This window comes from Enhydra lutris, unplaced genomic scaffold (assembly GCF_002288905.1).
Source record: "Enhydra lutris kenyoni isolate GAN:26980312 unplaced genomic scaffold, ASM228890v2 scaffoldscaffold12, whole genome shotgun sequence".
Taxonomy (NCBI): Eukaryota; Metazoa; Chordata; class Mammalia; order Carnivora; family Mustelidae; genus Enhydra; species Enhydra lutris.
Genome location: NW_019154096.1, coordinates 33,174,809 through 33,197,843, shown reverse-complemented (window position 1 = coordinate 33,197,843; position 23,035 = coordinate 33,174,809). Strand labels below are relative to the sequence as shown.

Genomic DNA, 23,035 nt, shown 5'->3' with positions numbered 1-23,035 from the left:
TGTCCAGGGCTCCATTCTAACCCTGAGGAGCCGCTTTGCAGTCCATGCCCCTTAGACCCTGGCACCCCAGGTGTCCAGCTCTCCAGCTCTGCCACTCAGGGCTCTCCCTGCCCAGGACCCCAAGTTGCCCTTCCATTCAGTGACATTTATCTTCCATTAACTTGCATAGTATTTTTTACAACTTCTCTTTCTAGTTCTAGACTGTAAATTTTCTCTCTGCTGAGTCTTGTAGCTGACTATTTTTCATTATATTTGTAGGGCTCAGGGGAAAAAAAAAAAAGGCAATCCCTTTATTTGAGAATCCTGACATTTATTAGCATAATAAAACTCTCAAGACGAAATTGCAGTTTTCCAGACAGTAATTTCATTTGCAGGACAACTTACAAGGAATTTATCTTAAGGCCAGGTAAAACCTAAAATATATGAGACACGCAGAAAAGTGCAGGCCCCAAATAAAATGAAATAAATGTGTTAGGCATAGAAAACTCAACTGTTGTCTCTCACATGTTAATTAGGGGTGACAGGAACAACAGCTCAGGGGTTCAGATTCTCAGCCCGGCTTGCTCGGCTCTGTGAGCGGCTGCTAGTGCTTGGAATAAGAAGTTTCTTCCAACACCTTGAAAATCATCACACCATATTCCCCTGCCACATCACTGCTAAGCCCGAAATAATTGTTGCTGTTTCTATGGTTCTTATCAGCCATCCCTCCCATTTAGACAGAGCTTTCATTACTGCTCATTTCACTGACCGACAAAAAAAAAAAAAAAAAAAAAACTAGTGGCAGCCACACAGAAAATCCTCTTCTTGGGGAGACTGAGCCTTCATGAGGCCAAATGTCTTGAACAGAGTCACATAGTTTGTAAGTAGCAAGGCTAAAACTCATTTCCTTAGGAGATACTAGAATAGAAGTATCTATTAGAAGAAATGCTAACCATAATCGGTTATGGTTTTAAAGTACTTTGGTGTTCAAGAAGCAGGCTCCCCCCTTCACTTTGTTTTATTCATTTGGGGGCCCTGGGAGAGAGAAAGAGAGAAGTCAGGCTGGGAGACTGACATTATCGGACACATTTGGATGATGAGTCCTTACCTTGGCTTCCCTCAAAGGCAGAGCCTGCAGCAAATGCCTATATGCTGCCACTCAATTCAGGGGTGGCCAGCCCAGGGGAGCAGTAGAGGGGAGCAGAGGAGGACGAGGGGCAGATGGGAGGGGGGTGGACCTCATCTGGTCACTCTTCGATTTCATCATCATGAGTTGCTCTGTCTTGCAGGTCGATCTTCCCAGAGGTCGTCGGAAGAACTGCCTGTCCAAACAGCCCCCCAGCAGGAGGAAAGGGGAAGAAGAAATCTACCATCTGCTGTCCCCCATTGATCCAAGGTTCACCATATGCAGAGTTCATGGCCCTGCTCTTGAAGGTTGCACAATGTCTTCGGCATCTGCAGCAATAGGGGATGAGAGGCCCAAAACACCCCATGGGCAAGGTGGCTTTGGCTCAGCTCACATGAAGCTGACATACCCCATAAGGGAGAACAGCATCTATGCAGAACGACTTGCAGCGGTAGTGACCAGGGTGAAGCAAGTGGCTAAGGACGTGAAGAGTAGAGGAGGCAGCAGGTGAAGGAGAGCATAAGAGATGTGGGACATGACTATCAAGTAAGGTACACCTATCCAATGACAAAGCACAGAGCCCATCCATCCTTTCACTCCCACCAAATATGGTGCTGCCAACATTAAAATACTAGCAAGTCCAGGGTGGGAGTTGAACACAAATCTGCTTGATTCCACTATAATATTCCCCCCATAACATGCTGTCTCTGTGTCTATAAACATGAGAACCTGAATATGCATGAAGACACTTCCCTGAAAGTTACAGAAGAGTCACTGGGAGAATCTCACTCATATGAAAACCATACTCAGATTAAGTGAACACAGGATCAGACTCAAAAGGACCATGAAGGCAGAAGTAATCATACGGGTAACCTGTATCAAGAGGGCCAAATCCTAGAGAGCAAAGGCTTTCTTGGATTTATAATTCATCCCAGGTGTGGGGCACATCTATGGGAATACACAAAACCACTGCCTCAATATCACAAAACCAGGGTCAAAATATGTTCCAAGACCAAGGATGGGTGGCTGAAGAAGAGGCAAATAAAGAAGGCAGGGCAGTATCAGCTGCCTATTCTGGAAGCTGCGTCTCAGAAGCCTTAGGTAATTATTCCAATGATATGAGGGCAATAATGTACATCATAAAAGACGCAGCATCTATATTTTCCATATAAATCCTTTGCAATATTTCATCTATACTCTCCATGACTTTACAGACAGAACAGGTAGGAAATAACTTACTAGAAAAAACTGATTAGTGTTGGAAGACTTTCAGAAGAGCTGTATTCATTCCGCAAACATTTATTGAATGTCTACCACAGGTTACATTCAGAGTTCGGCACTGGAATTATTTTGGATTATTAAAACATGACCCATGTGCTCTGGGGGCTCAGCTTAGGGTGGCCACGGCAAATAGGCTTCATTCTCTGAAGTCATAACTAAACTCTTCTTGAAAGAGCTGCATCAGCTAATAGCAATTTCTGTCCTCGGCACAGGGATGGGGACCAATAGCATGTATATTTCATATCCTTTGAGACATACTAATCTACTTAATCCTCTGGCTGGTGGTGGTGGATCTTCCGGAAGGCCATAAGGATTTGAGCCAGGAAGTTCTTAAGTTGAGTTCAAAAAATGGGTACCCAAAGAAATCCAATTGGGTAGGGGGAAAAAAAATCACTCAAACAACAGATGGTAGTCTGGTGGGCTGTCCCTCTGTCCACAGGGTTCCTGCAGCAGCTCTCCCCCTGAAACAGTGATAATTTCCTCCTAAAAGGAAAAACAAAAGGGAAGAATTACTTGTAATCAAGCAAGGGAAATAAACATCCACCAGAGAGAGGCCAGTTCAAGATAGAAAGTCTACGAATATGTATCTGCCTCCTCCTCACTCAAATTTATAGAAATGACAGAAAAAAAATCTGTTTTTAAAAAAGAAATAGAGCCATATTGGGAAAATGGAAATAAATCCAGTATGGGAAAATAAGAAGGAAGGCCATCAACAAAGATAGGTATTAAAGAGTACTTGAAACCCAAAGACCTACAGGATGAGATTGTCAGAGGAGGGAAGGTGAGGCAGGGGTTGGAGCAAGTATCAGAGGGACAGGCTGGGGAGCCCCAGGCTGCAGATGTCTTTGCCTCAGCAGACGGGAAGTGAGGAGGGGCAGACCGGAAGTGAGGAGGGGTAGACCGGAAGTGAGGAGAGGCACCGCCCTCCATTGGGAAGCCAAAGAGTCCACAAAAGCTCAGACTTTCTATGTCAGAAAGATGAGTTACTCACTGTCAGCAGCAGCCCTTACGGCATAGAGAGAATGGATTCGGGAAACAGGGACTATATCCATTGATGGATAAGCAGGAAATTCAAACTTCAGACACCAACTCATAACTCAAAATGTGTACATACTTATGGAAAATCATACCCATACAAGAAAGATGCCAAACTCAACAACAGAACCGACCCCCCCAAGAGAACATCAAGTTTATAAAAACAAATGGAAAGAGGCTTTGAGGGATGGGTATTCATCTCTTCAGTGGAATAAGAAGATAAATCACCTGTGAAATAAGAATGGGCTATTATTTATGGGGCACCTGGGCGGGACAGCCCAGTAAGTGTCGGACTCTTGGTTTCGGCTCAGGTCATGATCTCAGGGTCATGAGATGGAGCCCCGTGTCAGACTCCACACTCCGTGCCCCCTTCCTCTCTGACCCAACATGTGCTCACTCTCTCCCTGTGTCCCTCAAAATAAATGAATAAATCTTAAAAAAAAAAGGGCTATTATTTTTTTAAAGAACCTATAAATGAAAAGAGTACCCACTTAAATAAAAATAAAAATCACAGTAGAAAACCTGAGAAGCTGAAAAGACATAAATGAAGCTCAATTTAGTTGCCGGAAGAATTGACACGTCGGTAAGAAAGGAGACATCTAAGCAGAAAATGGACAATGGACGGGAATGGACAATCCACAGAAGAAATTCAAAGGGCCATTAAACATATGAAAAGATCCTCTGTGTCAGGAGTAATTGGAAAAATGCAAGCTAAACAATGGTGAGATAGAGCATCTGCCGATCTGATGGGAAAAAATTAAAATGACTGATAATTCCCAGGGCTGGCAGCCATGTGGGGAAACAGCCTCATCTAGTTTTGGCAGAAGCATGAGTTGGCACTCCATTTTTGGAGGGCAATCTGGCAGATCTTTTCAAATGAAAACGTGCATCATCCTCCATCCAGCAATTCCAATATGACAGATCCATCCTAGAGAAAAACTTGCGCCTGTGCCCAAAGGGACAGAGACAAGCAAAGCTCTGCAGCCCTGTTTGTGATGACGGAAACCTGGAAGCTATGTAAGTGGCCCTCATGGAAAACCACAGGGCCCGTGTGTGGCTGTGGTTGGTACGTGTACTCAGCACACGCAATTCCATAACAGCCAACGTCCTGATGACTTAGAAATGTCAGCTGTAGTGCCGTAGCACTTTACACAGTGATATCTCAATGAAACCTCCCAGGGACCCTAAGGAGGTGCGTGCTGTTTGGAAACCCATCTTACCAGGGAGAAAACTAAAGCACAAAAATTTTAGTAGTTGCCCAAAGTCACACACAGCGATGAAGTTGGGATGTAAAATTTAGCAGCCTACTTCCAGTGACCATGCTTTGAAAAAACACACATAGGATATATTGATCCTGCTAAAAAATCAAATTGCTGAGCAATTGGTAAAGAATTATCCAGTTTAATCTCACCCCACTATCCTTATTTTTTAGAATTCTCCTGTCTAAACAAGTACATTTCTGTTTTTTCTGGAAAATCCTGTCATTTTTTTTTAAAATCTCCATCCTATTTGCTGTATTTGTTGGGTGGGGAATTGCATTAAATTTATAGTTTAATTAGAAAAAAAAAGAATTGTCCAGTTTATGTGTAAAATAACAAAACTGCTTTCCTTATGTAAATTTCTGTGTTAATGCCCAGGAAATACTTGGATAGTTACATGGCAAACTAATACTTCAAGGCGGAGAATGGAAATGGGAGATTTGAAATGGACAAGGCATTCACCTTGTATTGTCCTTGATTATTCTTAGAATGTAATCATAAATTAATTGTGTAATTAAATCTTTAACATATACACACTGACCACCAGATCTCCACATGAGCATAGATGAACCCCCTCTATAGTGTAAGAAACTACATCGGAAGTCTCCAACCCTAGATCTGGAAAAGGATAAAGACCTTCAAAGTCTTCTGTTCTAACCTTCTGATGCAGGAACCATAGCATAGCTTCTCTGAGAGATGGACTTTTCCCTGTGCCTGAATACTTCTAGGGACAAGAAGCTCATCACTGCTCGCAGCAGCTTATAGTGGGCAGGGAAAGCAAACATCATGGTACAGAGGAAAAGGCACAATCTTTAGAGGCAGATGGCCTGAGGATTAACTCTTGGGCCATGTGGTGTCAGCCATGAGCACTTAGGGAAGCTACTCAAGCTCCTCGGCTTTGGTTTCCTGATCTATGAAATGGGACTAGTCTGCCTCCCTCATAAGGCTGTCATGAAGAGGAAGCAAGAACATGGATGGACAGCACCGGGCATGATGCCTGACACAGAGAAGGTGTCAATATCCACACACACCCTCCCTGTAGAGACAGGGAGGGTGTGTGTGGATAATAACTCCCTAGAGTTGTCAGAAAAGCTCTTCCCAACATGGGTAGAAATCTGCCCTAAACCTGGTTAGTCCAGTTTTCCAGGAGTCCTATCCACCCAACATCTAGACATTTGTAAATGGGTCATTTTCTATGAGCTTTACTTAGAAGGTCAAGTCAAGAGCTGTCCGTAGAGCCCTGGGGACATCCATGAAGAAAAAGCAAAACAATCCAAGAGTCCCTATCACAGCAAAAACCCAGTGAGACAGTCCAGGAATTCTGTGACCCTCGCTACAGCTGCAAAGCTCAGGAAGATGGAGAGCGACCAAGACTCTGTTTCTAGGCATCTCTCTCTCCCCCTTGTGACTCACTGAGTTCCACCTTTGGCTTTCTCCCAGTTACTACTATGCTGACAGTCACAAAAGAAGCAACAAAACAAAAGAAACACAAAACAGCAACAAAAGTTGCTTCTGTCTACCTACATAGTTTGGAAGGCACCATCTTTCCTCATGAGATGTCTACAGTAGGGGGACAAATGACAAAGAGAGTTCTGGAAAACAAGAACTTCCATACCACTTCACAGTTACAGAGTATTGTTACGGACATTGCCTCATTTATCAGTCTGGGATCTGAACTATTATTTACATCCATTTGCCTGGTTAGGATGGTAAAGTTCAGTGAGACTAAGAAACCTGCCCAAAGTCACACACATACCACACATGTACGTATCCTTGTAGTTGGAACAAGAGATGTGGTAACTCTACTAGAAAAGCTTCTCAAGCCACAGGGTTGACGGCTAAGTTTCAGCTAATTCTACAAAGCTGCCAGAGGCCTGACTAGAATGTCCTCAAGCAGGACATCCTGGGGATGAGTTGCAGGTGGGCTGTGGGCTTGGGCAGAAGATGGGTCAGCTAGTCCCTAAGTGTTAGCAGTAGGGAGCACTCAGAGACTTGAGGTGAGGAGAAGCCTAGGGACCGGGGCTGGAGGTGCTTGCCTTAGTCAGAGGGGAAGCCAGAGAGAAGAACAGCAGGCCCCAGAGCCTATCTAGACAATCTCTGCTCTCTTCCACCCTTCCACACATCCCTGTGATCCTATGGACCTGCTGGGCTGCCTGCTCCCTCTCCACCCCATCTCTTGGAACACCTGCAGCCTGGCGCTCCTTCACCTCACGTTTCTACCAGTTCTAGCTCCTGACCAGCACGCCTCTGAAGGATACCTTGTGAAAATCAATGAGATCCGTGAGCGTTGCATGGCGATTGGGGTCCACTCCCAGGAAGCTGTAAAAGTCCGCAGAGGCATCCACAAGAAAGTGCTTGAACCCTTTCTGCAGGCGATAGGAGAGGGTGTAACCCCAGATTTTCTCACTGACCCGGACCAAAAATGCTCCCTCCGTCATGTTCTCGAGGAGATCTTCTGCATCTTCTCGGCTAATAATTCCTGATTTAAAAAAGAAAAAAGAAAAAGTCAGTAGGTTCAGCAAACTTTTCCCCTGCCACTCTCCCAGACTCATCCCTGCCCCTCATCCTGTTTCCATGATACCAGGAAAGAGAGGGCTTCGGGAGCTGTCCAGCACTCTCCTCATTCCACCCAGGATTCATCTTGGCCTAGAGCAACCAGCTGTGAGCCTGCGGGCAGAGTTTCTATTAGGACCTGAGTTTAGCACGCTTTCCTCCAAATTAAGCCTCACAGATTTGGATTAATTGGGTAAGCAAAGAATTAGTAATGAGCAGGAATTAGAGCATCTATCGATTACAAATACAAGTCAACAAGCACTGCCCTGTGGAGAGCATTGAGCCCTGCTTTAATGACAACAGCAGAGTGACTTACGGTTATGACCCCGGTTATCTTGCCAGGACCCATAAGTGAGCACCTGGAAACAGTAGGTCCTCTTAAGTAAAAAGACTTCCTCTGCCCACCTGTGGGCATTAGGAAAACAGCTCAAAATTTTCTCAGGTTCTGCATTCTTTCATGATGATGATGTGGGTCCAGACCTGGAGTTGATTATTTGTCAAAAGGATTATTTGTCAAAAAGGATTTTAGGGAGATACTGTTATCTGGGTAGAGCACAGGAAGCCATGTGTAGGGGGACGAGCCTTGCAGGGCAGGGCAGCAGGAAGAGGGCAACCAGAAAGCCTAGGTGACCTGCTCAACCTGCCTTCATCTGGGTGACATGAGGCTCAGCCAACACCTTGACTTCTCCAATGCCCTCTGACATTTAAGTGATTCATCATCTTACTCCATCTACATCAAGGACACCTTATGACTTTCAAGTCAGATAAAGAATTCGAAAACATTAACTGAGAAACACTATGGAAGTGTTGGCTACTGTTAATCATATTTGAGGGAGAGGAGAAATGCACGGTCCTTTTTATACACCCACTTGGTTACCCTCTGCATACACGCAGTGGGATCATTTACTGATGGTCACGTAGCAAAGGGGTAAAAGGTAGCTGAGTTATTGGTCCCTGTGACCGTGAGAGGGACTACACACTTGTGACTTCTCCCCCCCGCACCCTCGTGCCACTCTCTAGCTTTCCTGTGGGTACTCCCTGCTCCCCCCACACCCCTTCCATTGGTCTCCTATTTATGGGAGGTGTGGCGGAACTTTCCCTGTGCCCAAAGCAGAGGACATAGAGGCCACCACGTTGTCACATATCCCCCTTTTAAAGACAACCAACATAATTGGGGCTCACCTCCGTCCTCCTTGCCTAGAACTTATCAAGAGGCAATCGAGCGAGCCACCCTTTCCCGAGCCAGGCGCTATTAATAGGAAACTAGGGAGAAGGGAGGGGGAAGGAAGTGGGGAGCCTTTCTACCACAGGACACCTGAAGAATCACATGCAATTTCCCCAGAGGCAGGAGGATGCACGCTGGGGTTGCTCCGGGGAGGATGTCCATGCCTTCTGCCAGGGAAGCAGTGACAGCCAAAAGAGGACCAAGATGGTCACCTGGAATCTGTCGGAAGACTCAGCACCATCCCTCACCCACCTCCCTGCCCCAATGCCAGAAAACCTAGACCCTAAAGGTGACTGCCGTCGGGAGAAAAGCAAGAGGAGACAGAATAGAGCCAAGGGCCGGGAGGAAGAAGGACCAGAAAATGTCACTCCCTTCTCCACTCCACCTACCTCAAGCTGAAGCCCAGACCAGACTGAAAACTGGGGAGGAAAGAATTGTTGCACTGGGCAAGAGACTGAACAGTCACACCTGAATAGTACCTGACATTTTAATATCTGAAAGCGAACAGTAACACCAAAAGGACAATATCACGTGTCTGTGATCTAAAACCTGTGAATGGCCTCCCTGGTCTCTGGCAGAGTCCAGGCTTGGGAATGAGAGACACTGGGCTCTGGGACCCCACCCCACCCATTCACCCACCTCTCCAGGCTCATTCCCTCACTCACCTCATGCACCATTGCTCGCTGCTTACCACAAGACCCCCAAGCGCAGAAGCTTCCTGCCCGTCCCCAGCTCCCTTTGTCCCAGCGGACCCTGACTTCTCCTCTTCTCTCCTGGGAAGCCCAGGCTGCCGGTCCCCTACACTCTACCTTTGTGCAAGTGAGAAACAGAGGTCCCTCTGAGTGGTAGAATTTGAAAAGAATGCCTCTCTGGGCCAAAATGGCCAAGCTCACATTTCCGCATTTTGACCCCTCCTCCCTGCAACCAAACCCCTTGGCAGGAACTCTTTATTCAGTGTGCAACCTGCCCCACGCTGTCGTGAAACCATCCCTATCCCCGGACGGAGTCTGCACCTGGAGAGCCACCTGTGAGCTTTCATCACACCTGCCCAGAGGCTCCAGTGTATTAGTAAACAGGCTGTGAAAGGCTCGAGGATAAAGCCTGTGGCAACCATGGGAGCCGCTGCTCAGTCTTCCCTCAGGAGAGACTCTGCTGCCAGGAAGTGTCCGGAGCCGACAGCCCCCAGCAGCTGCTCAGGATCCACCACCGAAGCCTGCTCTGCCCCGGGGGGCACAAGGGGGTACAGAACCCAGTGCCCTTAACTCAGAGCACTCCTTTGTATCCTTCATGGTGCTTTTTCCAGGAAATCGCTTGCACTTCTGCTTCCTAGAAGACCCAGACTGACACTGAATGCTGACTCTTGTGCCCCAAGCACCTGGAATGCTGGGGGAGGAGAGGCTTGTTTGGAGCAGTAATCAAGAGCATGGACTAAAATCAAAGCTTACTTGGGGTGCCTGGGTGGCTCAGTTGATTAAGTGTCTGCCTTCAGCTCAGGTCATGATCCCAGGGTCCTAGGATTGAGTCCTGCCTCGAGCTTCCTGCTCAGTGGGGAGCCTGCTTCTCCCTCTGCCTCTGCAGCTCCCCCCTGATCATGCTCTCTCTTGCATACTCTCTCTGTAATAAACAAAATCTTTTTAAAAATAAAAATAAAATCACAGCTCAGGGACCTGTTCAACAGGTGGCCTTGGGCAGGTTATTCAAGCCTCTCTGAAACCCAGGGCAGTGTCCTCATCTGTTAACTGGTACCAATAATCCTTCCTATGGTGTAAGGTTGCTTGAGCCTATTTTAAATAAATGTGTGAGCATGCTCGCCACAGTGCCGGAGAGCATAACTAGTTTGCCTCGGCTACCCCAAGGGTACCACTCCTGTGCCACAGTGGGATGTCACTTCGTCCTGGGAACAGCCATGTTCAGGGCACTGCGAGGCTCTGCTGCCCACACCCATGCACCCAGTCCCTCCAGAGGCTGCAGAGGGTGACTTCTGATGGGGACTGCTTGAGTCCCTGGGCCCCAGCTACACCATCCCTAGCAGACTCTCCAGGTGTCTGGGATAATAAACATCTGTGAACTCTGCCCCCCACACTTTGACACTTACCTAGAAATCAACATTATAATTCAGCCCAAGACCAAAAGTAATGAAGCCTCATAATTCAGGATGGCATAGACCCTTCCACAGAAAACCTGAGCCCCAAGACAATCAGTCAATGGCTGGGAGGCCTGTAGGTCACTTACAAGGAGAAGCTGTTACACTTTCCTGCCCATCCAGACTCTGCCTTCCTCATCTCTCTCTCTCCCTGGATCACCTCTAAGCCAAGTGCACTGGGAACTAAGCACTAATCACACCCCATCCCATCCCACCTCAGTCCCTTCTAAACACTCTATGGCCTCTTGGCTAAGGAAAGGAGAAGGGGCTCCCCTTCTGACTGGGGAGCAAGCACACTGCTCCCCAGGGATCATGGAAACTTTCTGCCTCTGCCAATGACCAGGCCTGGCAGCCTTCGTACACAATGTTCCATGGTAGCTATTCTGGAATGATGACTGGAGAATGCAACTGTAGGTCCCTTCTGAGCCAGTTCATACCTGTCAACAATGGAAAATGTAGTTTTTCCTATAATTTCTCTATTTCCTCCCTTCAACAGCTATGTAGGAGCCAGGCCCCATGCTGGGCACCTGGGAATCAGCACTGCATGAAAAACAGTTCCTGCCTTCCAGAAGCTTTGACTCTGGACAGAAATAAAGATCAACCGATTTTTTCTTTTTTTTTTTTTTAAGAAAAGGCTCACTGTAACCAGTGGTGCTCAAGGCCCCAGGAGCTGTTAGAGTGCCTGGGAGAGGCACCCCACACAGCTCTGGTGCCAAGGGTGGAGGGACAGCTATACTGAGACCAGAAAGGTGAAAACAGAGGTGTGAGGCAAGGATTCGTTGGCAGAGGGGATTATTGACTGGTTCCCTGTGGCTGGAGGGAGGGCCAAAGTAGGAGCCACATGGCACCAATGGTGAGATACGTAGAGGTTGGCAGGGGCCAAGCCCCCAAGAGCTCTCCATACCGTTAGAAGGATTCTGGACTTAATTTCGAGGGCAATGAGAAATGACTCATGATTCCAAACAAAGAATGTGAGCATGTTCAAGGATGGATAGATGGCCCCGGGGGGTGCGAACTGGAGGCACACAAGCCAGGGACCTCGGTCCCTTCATGCAGGGATGGCTTCACAGCCACAGTTCCACAGTCGTAGGGCTGGACTCCAGCTCCCGGACTGTGAGTCTGACAGAAATGGCTTCTATGTTGAGGCAGGGGGGCAAAAGGACACATCGGGGGTTACATAAGAAGCCCCCATCACAGCCAGTCCTGGGCACCATCCAGGGACTCATCCCCCTCAGTCCTCCTAACATCCCGATCACTGTGAGTTCATAACTGAGGACACCGAGGATCAGCGAGAAAAGTGACTTACCCCAGGTCCCAGAGCTAGTAAGCGGTAGAGCCAGAATTTGAACTCGGGTCCTCAGACTCCAAGTCCGGGGCTCTTTGCTCTACAGCATGTTATCTCATCACAGGACAGTAAGTGCTGCTGTGAAAGACAGAGAAGGAGGAGATTAATGCGACCTGGAGAAGTCAGGACAGGCCTGAGAGCGGCAGTGAAGGGGGAGGTGAAGTGGGCTTCTGGGGCTGGGTAGATTCTGGGAGCAAGCAGTGAGCAGAGTTGATGGCATGGGAGGGGAGAGGAAGGGACGCGATGAGTGAAGAGAAGGACACCCCCATGGCACATTTATATAAATGGAACCTAAGAGAAGCTTCATTGAAGTCTCAGGACAGGAAAAGAAAGGGGGATGGGCTGAAAGCTGTAGCATGTGTGCAATCCAGACCCCAGAGAATACGGGCGAGAAGGAGAGGAGGCCATAGTTAAAGACTGAATGATTAGGGATTCATCAATGTCGCATCGTGGTGAACCCGCACAAAGCCACTTAGTGTCTCATTCTGTCAGCCAGAGAGAAAAGGCAGATTATCTCCAAAGAATGAACCATTAGACTGATGGTTAACTTCTCGTTGCTCTCATAGAAGCCAGAGGACAATGGGATAATATTTTCTGGGTGCTGAGAAAAAAAATAACAGTGTTTCATGAAACCATCTTTCAAGGAAAAGAATAAAATAAAGACATCTTCAGAAAAAAAAATTGAGAAAATGGACTATCAAAGATAATCTAAAGGACATACTTCAGGTGGAAGAAATTTGATCCTTGACAGAGTCTGAGGGGCTAGAAGGAATGGTGAGTATAGATCCTGCAGGTGAATCTAAAAATAGATGCTGACTTACAAAACAATACTAATAATGGATAATTTGAGGATTTTAAAAAAAGAACTGTCATACTGACAACACCTGATCCATTGAGAGTAGAATCATTGGACTTTAAAAGTACTGCATGTGGAGGGGGAGGCTGGCTGGCTCCTCTGTAAGACCATACACTTCGTGCTCTCGGGGTCATGAGTTGGAGCCCCGCCCCACAATGGGTGTAGAGGTTATTTAAATATATAAAACTTTTAAAAAATTAAAAAGAAATATTCTGTGTGTTTCAGAAGAGGGTAAAGATATGTATCAACTTGAGAATATAAGAGATATGCATGTTACACCCTCTCCATTAACCACAGAGAGATAGGCCTTGAGAGAGGTCTAAGCTCCAAACAGCAGAGGTTAGAAAAAAAAAAAAAAAAAAAAAAAGAAATTGCCATGAGGAAAGGTTTTTTTTTCAATGAAGCATGAAACAAGCTAATAACTAAAAAATAACTACACTGTATTCCCTTGGTATGAAAGTGGAAAGCTCACAAAGCTAAAGGCAACAGTGTTTGGAGATTTATATATAAACAATAATGAAGCAAAGATCTGATAAAGCATATGGTCGGAAGGGGGATCGTGTCTGGTGGAAGGACCAGCGCGACCAAGGTCAGGAGCACGCGGGTGCTTCCAGGATGGGTCACGCCTCCACTTCTGAAGCTCCCTTCATGCCCTTCGCATCAGTATGTACACACATTGTATATATTCAATGTTTAATATTTTAAGGATTTAAATATCATGGCTCTTCACCTCCCCACAGTTCATGCCATGACATTCATTCCAAGTCGGTCAATGTCCTTTGAGGGTTGGGGAGGTTATCAACCAAAAAAAAAAGGGGATCATTAATGAGCTTTAAATGTCAGTGTTGGCTGTTTGGAGTCCCTAGAGCATGGTTCTCAGGCCTGGCCCACTCTGACAGAGTCTTCTTTAATTCATTTTGGGTACAACAAGCATCAGTAATGTTTACAATCTTCTCAGATAATTCCAATATGCAGCCAGGTTTGAGACTGACTGAGCTAGAATGTAATCTCTCTTGCAAGCCAGGGCTGGCAAAGATGAAAAAAGTGGATTTTTACATTCTACAAACTCCCTCTATATTTTGAAGAGTACTTGGAGGTCTGAACAGTTTTATAGACCTACTCTAGAAGGGACATAGGTAGGTCCTGTGAGAAATCCCTGCCCAACGGGAAAGAGTTTTCCTCAGCTAGGGTGGGACAGAGTGGAAGAGGGACCAAAGGGAGGGTCCCCACTCATGTTCCTGCACCCCACAGAGGAACTAGAAGTGTCCTATGTCCTAATTTTGTGGAAAATTTAGCAGGTGCCGTGCACCCGCATAAGGCAGCCACAATTAGGCAGAATGATGTATTTGGAGACAGAACTACCTGAAGATGATGGCTGCCAGCCTCCCCGAGCTCCTGTGAGTCCTGGAAGGGAGCCGGGACTTCCACCATGTTTTGGTGTGGGATTTGGAACATGGAGAGAGCGTGACCGTCATGGATGGCTGCTGGGAATCGGGACTGGATCAGCCTTCCAGAGAGCCATGGGCACCCCTAATCAGATTAACTGCACCTTTACCCTCTAGCCCAACAATTCAATCCCTGAGATATATTATAAAGAAATCCTCACACAGGTCCATAAGGGTCCATGGCAAGAAATGTAAATGACCCTTCGGTTAATTGTGGCGCTGATCAGTTGAGGGCAAAGTGGGTGTCCCGGACTTGAGGAGAGGATGAGCCAAATTCGGTAGATGCACCTGGTGGAACACTGTGCAGCAATCAGAAATAACAGGCCAGAGGTAGAAACAGCATGGCTCTTGTAGCCTAGGCTCCATGAGATAAAGTGAGAAATACAGATGATATTTAAAGCACCTTACCTTTCATGTCAATATACCTAAGTGCAGAGTAGGAGAAGTGGCAGCAGCAGCATTTTCCAATCTCTCCAAATCCCCAAAGAGAAACAAGCAGAAAAAGTCAAGAACAAAACCCAAAGTCCATGGACTACATTTCCCACAAAACTAGGGGCAAGGTAGTCCCATGAACCCCAGATACAAATGGAGTGGGAACAATTAACCCAAGACCTTCGTGATACAGTGTTTCCACAGGAAGAAAAGGAAAGAAACCAGGGTGACTGATGGACCTGAGAGCAGTCAACAGGAATTCACTGGAAAGCAGGAGGCCAACTTAAGAACAGCAGCTGAAACTTGGGGAAGATGTGCCTTCCCCAATCCTGGGGAAGGGAAAGAGGCCCCTGGTGACACCTCGGGGACCACCTTTGATCACTGGGAGTGGCATCAAAATGGAGCAAGTTAAGAGAAAAGAAAGGGAAGAAGGAGAATGTCCAGACCCATGTGGGAGAGGGGAACAGAGCCTGGTTACCCCAGGAAGCAAGCTGCCCTTGTAAGGGCCTGGTTGGCCAAAGGGAGCCATTTCATTGTGGACTTGGGTTGACCCTGCCCCTCCTGGAGGTTGGGGCGGGCCAGGCCGCATGGAGACATCCAATCAGTGGGGCATGCATATATTTGCTATGGTGAGTTGGAATTCAATTGGCCACCAGTATTGCTGACCGAGCATGACTGTGCAGTTTTCCCTGTGTGTTGCAATCTCATTGGCCACCTGTGTGTGGGCTGGGCTCAACCACCTCTATAAAGGTTAGTCTGTGAGGCAGGGGAGTAGTAGTGATAGTCGTAGGGGTAGTCATCAGAAGCAGGGAGCAGCATTGCGGGGAGCATCGTGGTTGTCGGGAGCGTCATGAGCGTCACTGGGGAGTGGCCTCGCCAGGTAAGGGAAGTTGTCGGGGTCAGTGTCCTGGTCATCGTCGCCTCTTTGTAAGAGATGGCCCCGACTGGTCAGTTTGATTTTCCATGCTTGGCGCGAAATAAAGCTTTGCTTGACTTTCGCTTTGTGTCGGTCTCGTTCCTTTGATCACAGACCCTAACACCCTCTTTGTGGACACATCACAAAAACAGCAGAAGTGGGGCACCTGGGTGGCTCAGTTGGTTAAGCATCTGCGTTCAGCTCAGGTCATGATCTCAGGATCCTGGGACAGAGTCCCACAATGGGCTCCCCGCTCAGTGGGGAGTCTGCTTCTCCCTCTACCTTTGCCCCTCCCCACTCATTCTCTCTCTATTTCTCAAATAAATAAATTTTTTTAAAAAGATAGCCATAAGGAACCCCCGGGTGGCTCAGTTGGCTAAGCGTCTGTCTTCATTTGACTCAGGTCATGATTTCAGGGTCCTGGGATGGAGTCCCTCATCAGGCTTCCTGCTAAACAGGGAGTCTGCTTCTTCCTCTGTTTCTGCCCCTAGCTTTTGCTCTCTTGTGCACATACTCTCTCTCTCAAAATAAATAAAATCATAAAAAAAAATAGCCACAGAAAAGCATCAAGGTCAAATCACATGTAACATTATCATGAGAAAAAAAGAAAATAAGGAGCAGAATAACTTCCCTTAGGTGATACATACATAATATATATACAAGAACCCTTGGAACAGACACTCATTATTATCAGGACGGCTCCTTATTGAGGAGGAAGGGGATGTCAGCGGAGCATAAAGGAGAGTAAGAAAATAAACAAATTAGGAACAAGCCTGGCTTCCTTCCATTATGATAATACAATAGGAGGACCGGGGAGGGAAGAGATGGCCATTGAACTGAACCTTTCAGACTTGGGGTTTATTTAGAAAATAAACATCATTTAAAGCATAGCCCAGAAAAGAGGCAAGGTGACCCCAGAACCTAGGCCTTGAGGTGGATGGTCTTCTCTAACAGTTAATTGATGGAAGTTGTTGAAACTCAGGAGGCCAAGCAAGAGCCAGGGTAGGGCCAAGCCAAGTTTGAGGGATAATCAGTGTGGGGAAGGGGACCCCCCCCCCCAGACCCCAGCTATATTCAGTGTCCAACACTCACAAATGATTCCAGAAGCAGCAGACCATCGGATTCGTAAAAACAGAGAAGAAGGCCTAGAGATGAGGGACCAACCAGGACCTTTCTTTGGCTCCTTCCCAAGCTATGAGCTCCCCCTACACTCAGATGCCATTGGGGAAGGGGAGTGATGTTGGAAAAATTGGATGTTTGCTAGAATATAACTGAGTTAAACTGAAAGAGACTCTTAAAACCAAAGGAATTGAAAATTTTGAGGGTTCTTTTTTAGGCATTAGCAGGACACAAAGGTCCATACAAGATCACCTATTAAAACAGGTAAGCAAGAAATTATACTTGTATAACTATCTTTCTAGCAACAATTCAAAAGTTTGATGGAGATGTAAAGACAACCAAATATGTCTCCAGACACTGTGAACTGCCCCACGGAGCACAATCATCCCTGGCAAGTTGAGAACCGCTGACATGCAGACAGACCCGAAAAATCTCTAACTCGTAAGAACGACAAAAGTTGTAACAAAACAGTCCAAGGTTCCTCTGAGAGCTGAACCACAGAGGCAAGTCAACCTACTACAGCGCCCTCTGCTGGGCCTCTGCATAAAAAGCTATGCACAAGATGGGGGACAGAAGCCTTCCTGGGCATCTGCCCCCCTTCCCCCAACCTCATCCCCGACTGCACAGCAGGAGGGTAAGAAGCAGGGAGTGCAGAAGCAGAGATGGCCAGCATAGCCAAGAAGTCCAGGCTTGCTCTCCCTGGTCCAATACCAGCACATTAATATCACAGGCAACCAGCACCCTCGCGAGGTGAGGCTAGCAACTCCTGACTCCCTTCTTCTCGCGAGGTGAGGCTAGCAACTCCTGACTCCCTTCTTCTCGTGCCACCTTCACTAAGCCTCACCTAATCATCTCCCTGCATCCCATGTAGATGCTCTCAAACACCAACAATTTCAAGTTGCTATCAAAATATTGATTCCACCGGTGCTAACTGGTGGCAGCCCCAGGACAGGAAAGGCACTTCAAGCACACCTCCAAAAGATGTTCGGCTGTATGGGACCGATAAATCCCTACGTTAACAAATCCTGGATTCGGTTCCCAGCCTCTCTTCCACCACCAGACCAATCCCTGAAATCACTGGCTTGGAAATTAACCTGAGTAACCAAACGAGCTCCTTTTATTTCTCTGTTAGGGTTTCTCTCTGAAAAGAACGAAACGCAGGGGGACCAGACACAACGTTTTACTTTTTATGAGTCTCAATTCATCTGATGGGCATATTTCTTGCAGCTCTCCTGGTAGCTACGCCTCACCGGCCAACAAATCCCCCATCAACCGGTTAGCGATTCTCATTCATTTTTGTGACTTTCCTTTCTTATTGCCATACTTTCCAGATGATATCATTAAAGAGGCTGGAATTATTAAGCTCTTCATTCTCAACGGTTTCTTAAAGCATCCTAAAGCCACAGAAATTATGATGAATAAGTCCACATGCCTTCATTTTTTATAACTCCAAATGAAATTTAACCACGGCTAACTGCTGAGACAAGGGCTTCCCTGGACAAGATTCTAGATTCCAGATCTAGCCATGCACCAGGGGCAATATCCCATGACCGCCTGCTCCAAGCTGACGTGCCCGGTTCAAATCACTAGCACCACCGTTGGGACGGAGGATTGCAACCATGTAGCAGAACGACTTCTGAAACTGGCTACCCAAGGATCCTGCTTAGCCCTAGATTCGACTTAAAGTGTAAGTTGATTGTCCGTTTCAGGCCCATCTTGCTGACTGGACTGACAGTTTCACTAGGACAAAGGACGGGGGTTGTCCTATCTGTGGTAGACACCGTTTGGTCTTGCCCTCTCCAGACCAGTTGCCCTCCTCCTGCCAAGGGAATACCGACTTTCTTTTGGAAAGCCACGCCTTTCACGTCTATGCCGATACAGTGGGATGGATTCTATTCTGCCCCATGGATGGTCATGTGACTCACGCCTGGCCAATCAGAGAGGTCTTGTGCTTCTGGCCAGAGTGACTGGTTCAGAAGTGAGCACATGACCCAACCAGACCCAGCAAACAACTAGTGGGGACTAGTAGGATTGGGAGTGTTGAGAAAAAAGCATGTCCTCTGTCTGCTGGACTTCAACCTAAGCAAAAGGGACATGGCAACCACAAGCTGATACATTCCTTAGGCATGAAATCAACATGTAGAGCAACAGAGCTGAGAGACAGAGAAAACCCAGATGCTGAAACCTTAAGTTCCCTGGATCAAGCAAAACCTGAAGGTAGCCCTACCTTTGGATTTTTCAGTCATATGAAAAAATAAATTCTCTTCTTGATTATAGCAGGGTTTTTTTTTCTGTTATTTGCAAATGAATATAAGTTCCATGGGGGCAGGGAAGCTGTCAGTTGAACTCACCACCAAATGTCCTGTACTTAGCCCAGTGTCTAACACAACAGAAGCTTAATATTAATCATCAATAAGTTAGTTACAGAAATGCCTTACATGGGGAGCCTGCCTCCTCATGCCCCTGCCCAAGTAATTCGACGGTTCCCAACACTGACAATTCCCAGTTTTACGCCCCCGAGTCCCAGGTGCCCCCGAGAGCAGTTACATAATATAGTCCCTCACCTGTGAGATGGCGACAAAGCTGTTCTGCATTACAGATAGGAGTGTGGACTCTAGAGTCCACCAGACTGCCAGGGTTTGAGCTCCATGGCCCCCACTTACTAACAGTGAGCCTCAGGAAAGTGGCCTCAATTCTCTGTACCTCAGCTTGCTTGTCTGTGAAATGGGGCTAATGGTAACAGGAAGCACACAGCAATGATGTAAGGATTAAATAAGTCACTAAATGTGAGCAAGTGTCTGGCCTACTATAAACACTGTGTCCCCCCCTAACTGCCTGTATTTCTACCTCTTCCAGACAGTAGGGGCAGGAGTCAAGGAAATGTTTCCTTGGTATAGCCAGCACCAAGTAAAAATTTCATAAATTATCTGTTAAAACAAAATCCAGCATGACCCCACAGGGGAGGTCAACCAGCCACATCCCATGGAGAGCAAACACTGCACCCCTGAGGGCCAGTACAAGGTTAAGTGCCCCCTTTCCAGGGATGTCAGTGATCCAGGCTGTGCTTCTGTGAACTTCCAGATGGACACAGCCCCATACACGGTACAGGGCTTGGCAGCAGAGACCCAGGGATAGCCTCTCCTTTCCCTCAGCCACCTAATCTCATGCAAGACAAAGGCCGAACATCTGCACAGCAACCCTGTCCCCAACAGCCTCCTCACCCTGGAGAGAAGCCCCAAATTCTCCAATGCCCTCCTGGAGAGAAGCAGAAAGGGGAGAAAATCCTAAAGACCCAGTTTCCTGAAAAAGACGACTCCACTGATTAGGACGAAGTTGAACAAAATGGTCTAGAGTTTATTTTTTTTTCCCCTACTACCAGAAAGGAAGAAGGGGAGTGGAGGTGGTAACTTCGTGACAGGGAGAAATAGAGAAAAGTAAAGGAATTCCACTTTCTTTGTAGGCGGAAGCTTGCAACTTGACTGCACCAGTGCTGGTAACGCCTCACTGCCTGCAGGGGGCGCTGTATTGGGGCCAATTACAGGAGGACACCACATTAATTACATATGAAAGCCATGTTGTTCCCCTCTGGGAAGCATTTCTAGACCGTCCCATGGGGAGCCGACATCCTCCTGCCCCGTGCACCTCTGAGGGCTGGTGAGACGCAGCGTGAATCACAACACCCAACAGTGGCATCATTGTTTGAAATGAAACCCGTAAGCAAATGCTCTGGCATGGAAATCTATAAAGAACTTAATTACGGAGCAGAAGGTAATTTGAGTCTGATAAACTGTTAATAATTATGCATAAGTATTAATGAGTCTTCATTTCCAGAAAGGCTTCTCAACTACTATAATGACTAGACTTTATTCTCTAGCAAATGTCAAAGCCACCATATTGGTTTCTCAGATAAGCAGAGAGAGAACAGCCCACGGTGGGAAGGTGAGGGGAGAAGAGTCACACGGTCTGACCTAATCGCCATCAGACGGGACGATGCATGTTCTCAGTGTTTTGACTGAAGGGCTGTCTGGCTTCTGTTTACAAACCCCAGCAGTAGCTCAGGACTCCTGGAGGTTACTTATTCCATCTCAGGACAAATGACCACTGAGAAGTTCATCAGACTGTGCCAAAGACAGCCCTTGTGATTTTTACCTTGTGCTCCATGTCCTGACCTCAAGGGTTTGAGCCCTCAAGGTCTCTCACAGGTTGGGGGATGTTAGTAGTCTGAAGACAGCAGCTGTGCCCCGCCCAACCCCCCACCATATGTTCCTGCTCAGCCCTGTGCCTGCCCTCAGGAAACTGGGAAGCCAATGGCTCTGGCATGAGCTGGGGCACTTGGGTAGCAGGGCTGGGATGGGCTTGGGGCTAGGAACAGGTGGGAAACTAGACTACAGAGCCTGGAGCAAAGAAAACCCCAAAATAGCTTGCTGGATTTTTTTTAACTTTTTTTTTTTTAATTTTATTTATTTATTTGACACAGAGAGAGAGAGAGATCACAAGTAGGCAGAGAGGCAGGCAGAGAGAGGAGGAAGCAGGCTCACTGCTGAGCAGAGAGCCTGACGCGGGGCTCGATCCCAGGACCCTGAGATCATGACCTGAGCCGAAGGCAGAGGCCCAACCCACTGAGCCATCCAGGTGCCCCAGCTTGCTGGATTTGAAGAAGGCTCTAACCTATGATAGAAACCTCCCAGAGTTAGGAAGATAGGAGGGATCTTTTGTCACCACCAGAAATACGATGGGGATGTCAGAAGAATATTAAATCAATTACATCAACAGACATCACGGTTTGCGGTTACTCTGTTTTTCTTTTTAATCCAACAGGAAAGGAAATTTCACTTCTCTCAAATCCAGCTAGAAGGCCCAAGCCCTTCTCATGCATTTTAGTTGCCCCCACCTGTGGATCAGAAGACAAAGATCTCAGCAAACAACAGAAACAAAAGTGCTAGGTGGACAAGACACAACAGACTGAAATCAGAAGCACAGAGCTACAGATAGCCGAAAGGAAAGAGTTAAGATCTTGAAAACACCATTACGATCTATGCTTTCCTGAAGCAAAAAATAATGTTGCTGTTCTTTTGTAATCCTTTTTTGAGACTTTACAGCCAGTGCACAATTTTTTTTTTAAAGGAGAAAAAAGATTCCTTTATTTCTTAGCTGGAACAGCTTAAGCAATAACTTAAGAGGAAAGTAGGTCAACTGACCTACTTTTTCTTCTCTTTAGAAATTTTTGCATTTGGGATCCGAGTTGGTGGAAAATTCCCACTCCACACTGTGCTTGGGAGAGGAAGCTCGGCAATCTGACTTGTCACGATGGGTCTGAAACATGCCAGTCATCCTTCCCAATGACCCTGTATCACTCTCAAAGCTTTCAAAACACATTTCAAGATGGGGATCATGAAAATTCAGACTTGTGCTTTTTAAATAAGGTTAAATAAGTATCATCTTTCTTTTGTGCAATCATTGGATGTCACCTTTTCCTTTACTTCCAAGTGACCGCAATAGCCTAGCCTCCGGGTGGGAGGCCACCATTTACATATTCAAATCCTGATGTGCCTCTCCAAAGGCTACCATGTTTATTTATTCCATGTGATAAATGGAAGCATTTATTGCACGTCAGGAATGTTCTGACCACTTTATAGATATGCACCTAATCCTTACAACACAACCGCAAAGTGGGTATGACTACTTTCTCCGCAGCTCTTCCTTGCTTAGCATGGACTTAATGCCTGGGTCCTTGTTGCCCGGTCCCCCATGCTGGTTGCCACCTTGCAACAGTTTCCAAAGCCTCACCATGGTTCCCTATCCTCCCGCTGATCTTGAACACCAAGGATGGGACCCAAGCTGGCTCACTCTCTCCATCTCCGTCCCAGAAAAGCTAGCTTCTGAGAGTAATCCCAAAGGCCAAACAGGGTATTCCCAGATATCCCCTCTAGCTGGGCCATGAGACCAGTGGCAGCTCCACTCCACAAGGTCACAGAATGAGCAGGGGTGAGATTTAAAATAAAGAATTCAGACTGCATCTAAAAGAGGTTCAACTGAGGGGTGCCTGGGTGGCTCAGTCAGTTAAGCATCAGACTCCTGGTTTGATCTCACGGTTGTGGGGGTCGAGCCCTGCTTCAGGCTGTGCTCAGTGCGGAGTCTGCTTCAGATTCTCTCTCTCCCTCTCCCTCTCGTTCAGTCTGTCTCTCAAATAAATAATATCTTTTTTAAAAGATTTTATTTATTTATTTGACAGAGAGAGAGGTCACAAGTAGGCAGAGAAGCAGGCAGAGAGAGAGAGGGAAACAGGCTCCCTGCTGAGCAGAGAACCCGATGCGGGGCTCG

The 23,035-nt window shown here is 46.9% G+C and overlaps 1 protein-coding gene across 1 annotated transcript in view; it reads right to left on the bottom strand.

Moving 5' to 3' along the window:
• Positions 1 to 2,780: 2,780 nt before the first annotated feature.
• The window catches only part of LOC111145421 (SH2 domain containing 4B), an 80,607-nt gene continuing 60,352 nt past the window's right edge, over positions 2,781 to 23,035 (bottom strand). Inside the window, exon 7 of the mRNA XM_022500298.1 lies at positions 2,781 to 2,869. Within this exon, the coding sequence (XP_022356006.1) occupies positions 2,781 to 2,869 (89 nt within the window). The remainder of the gene's footprint in view (positions 2,870 to 23,035) is intronic.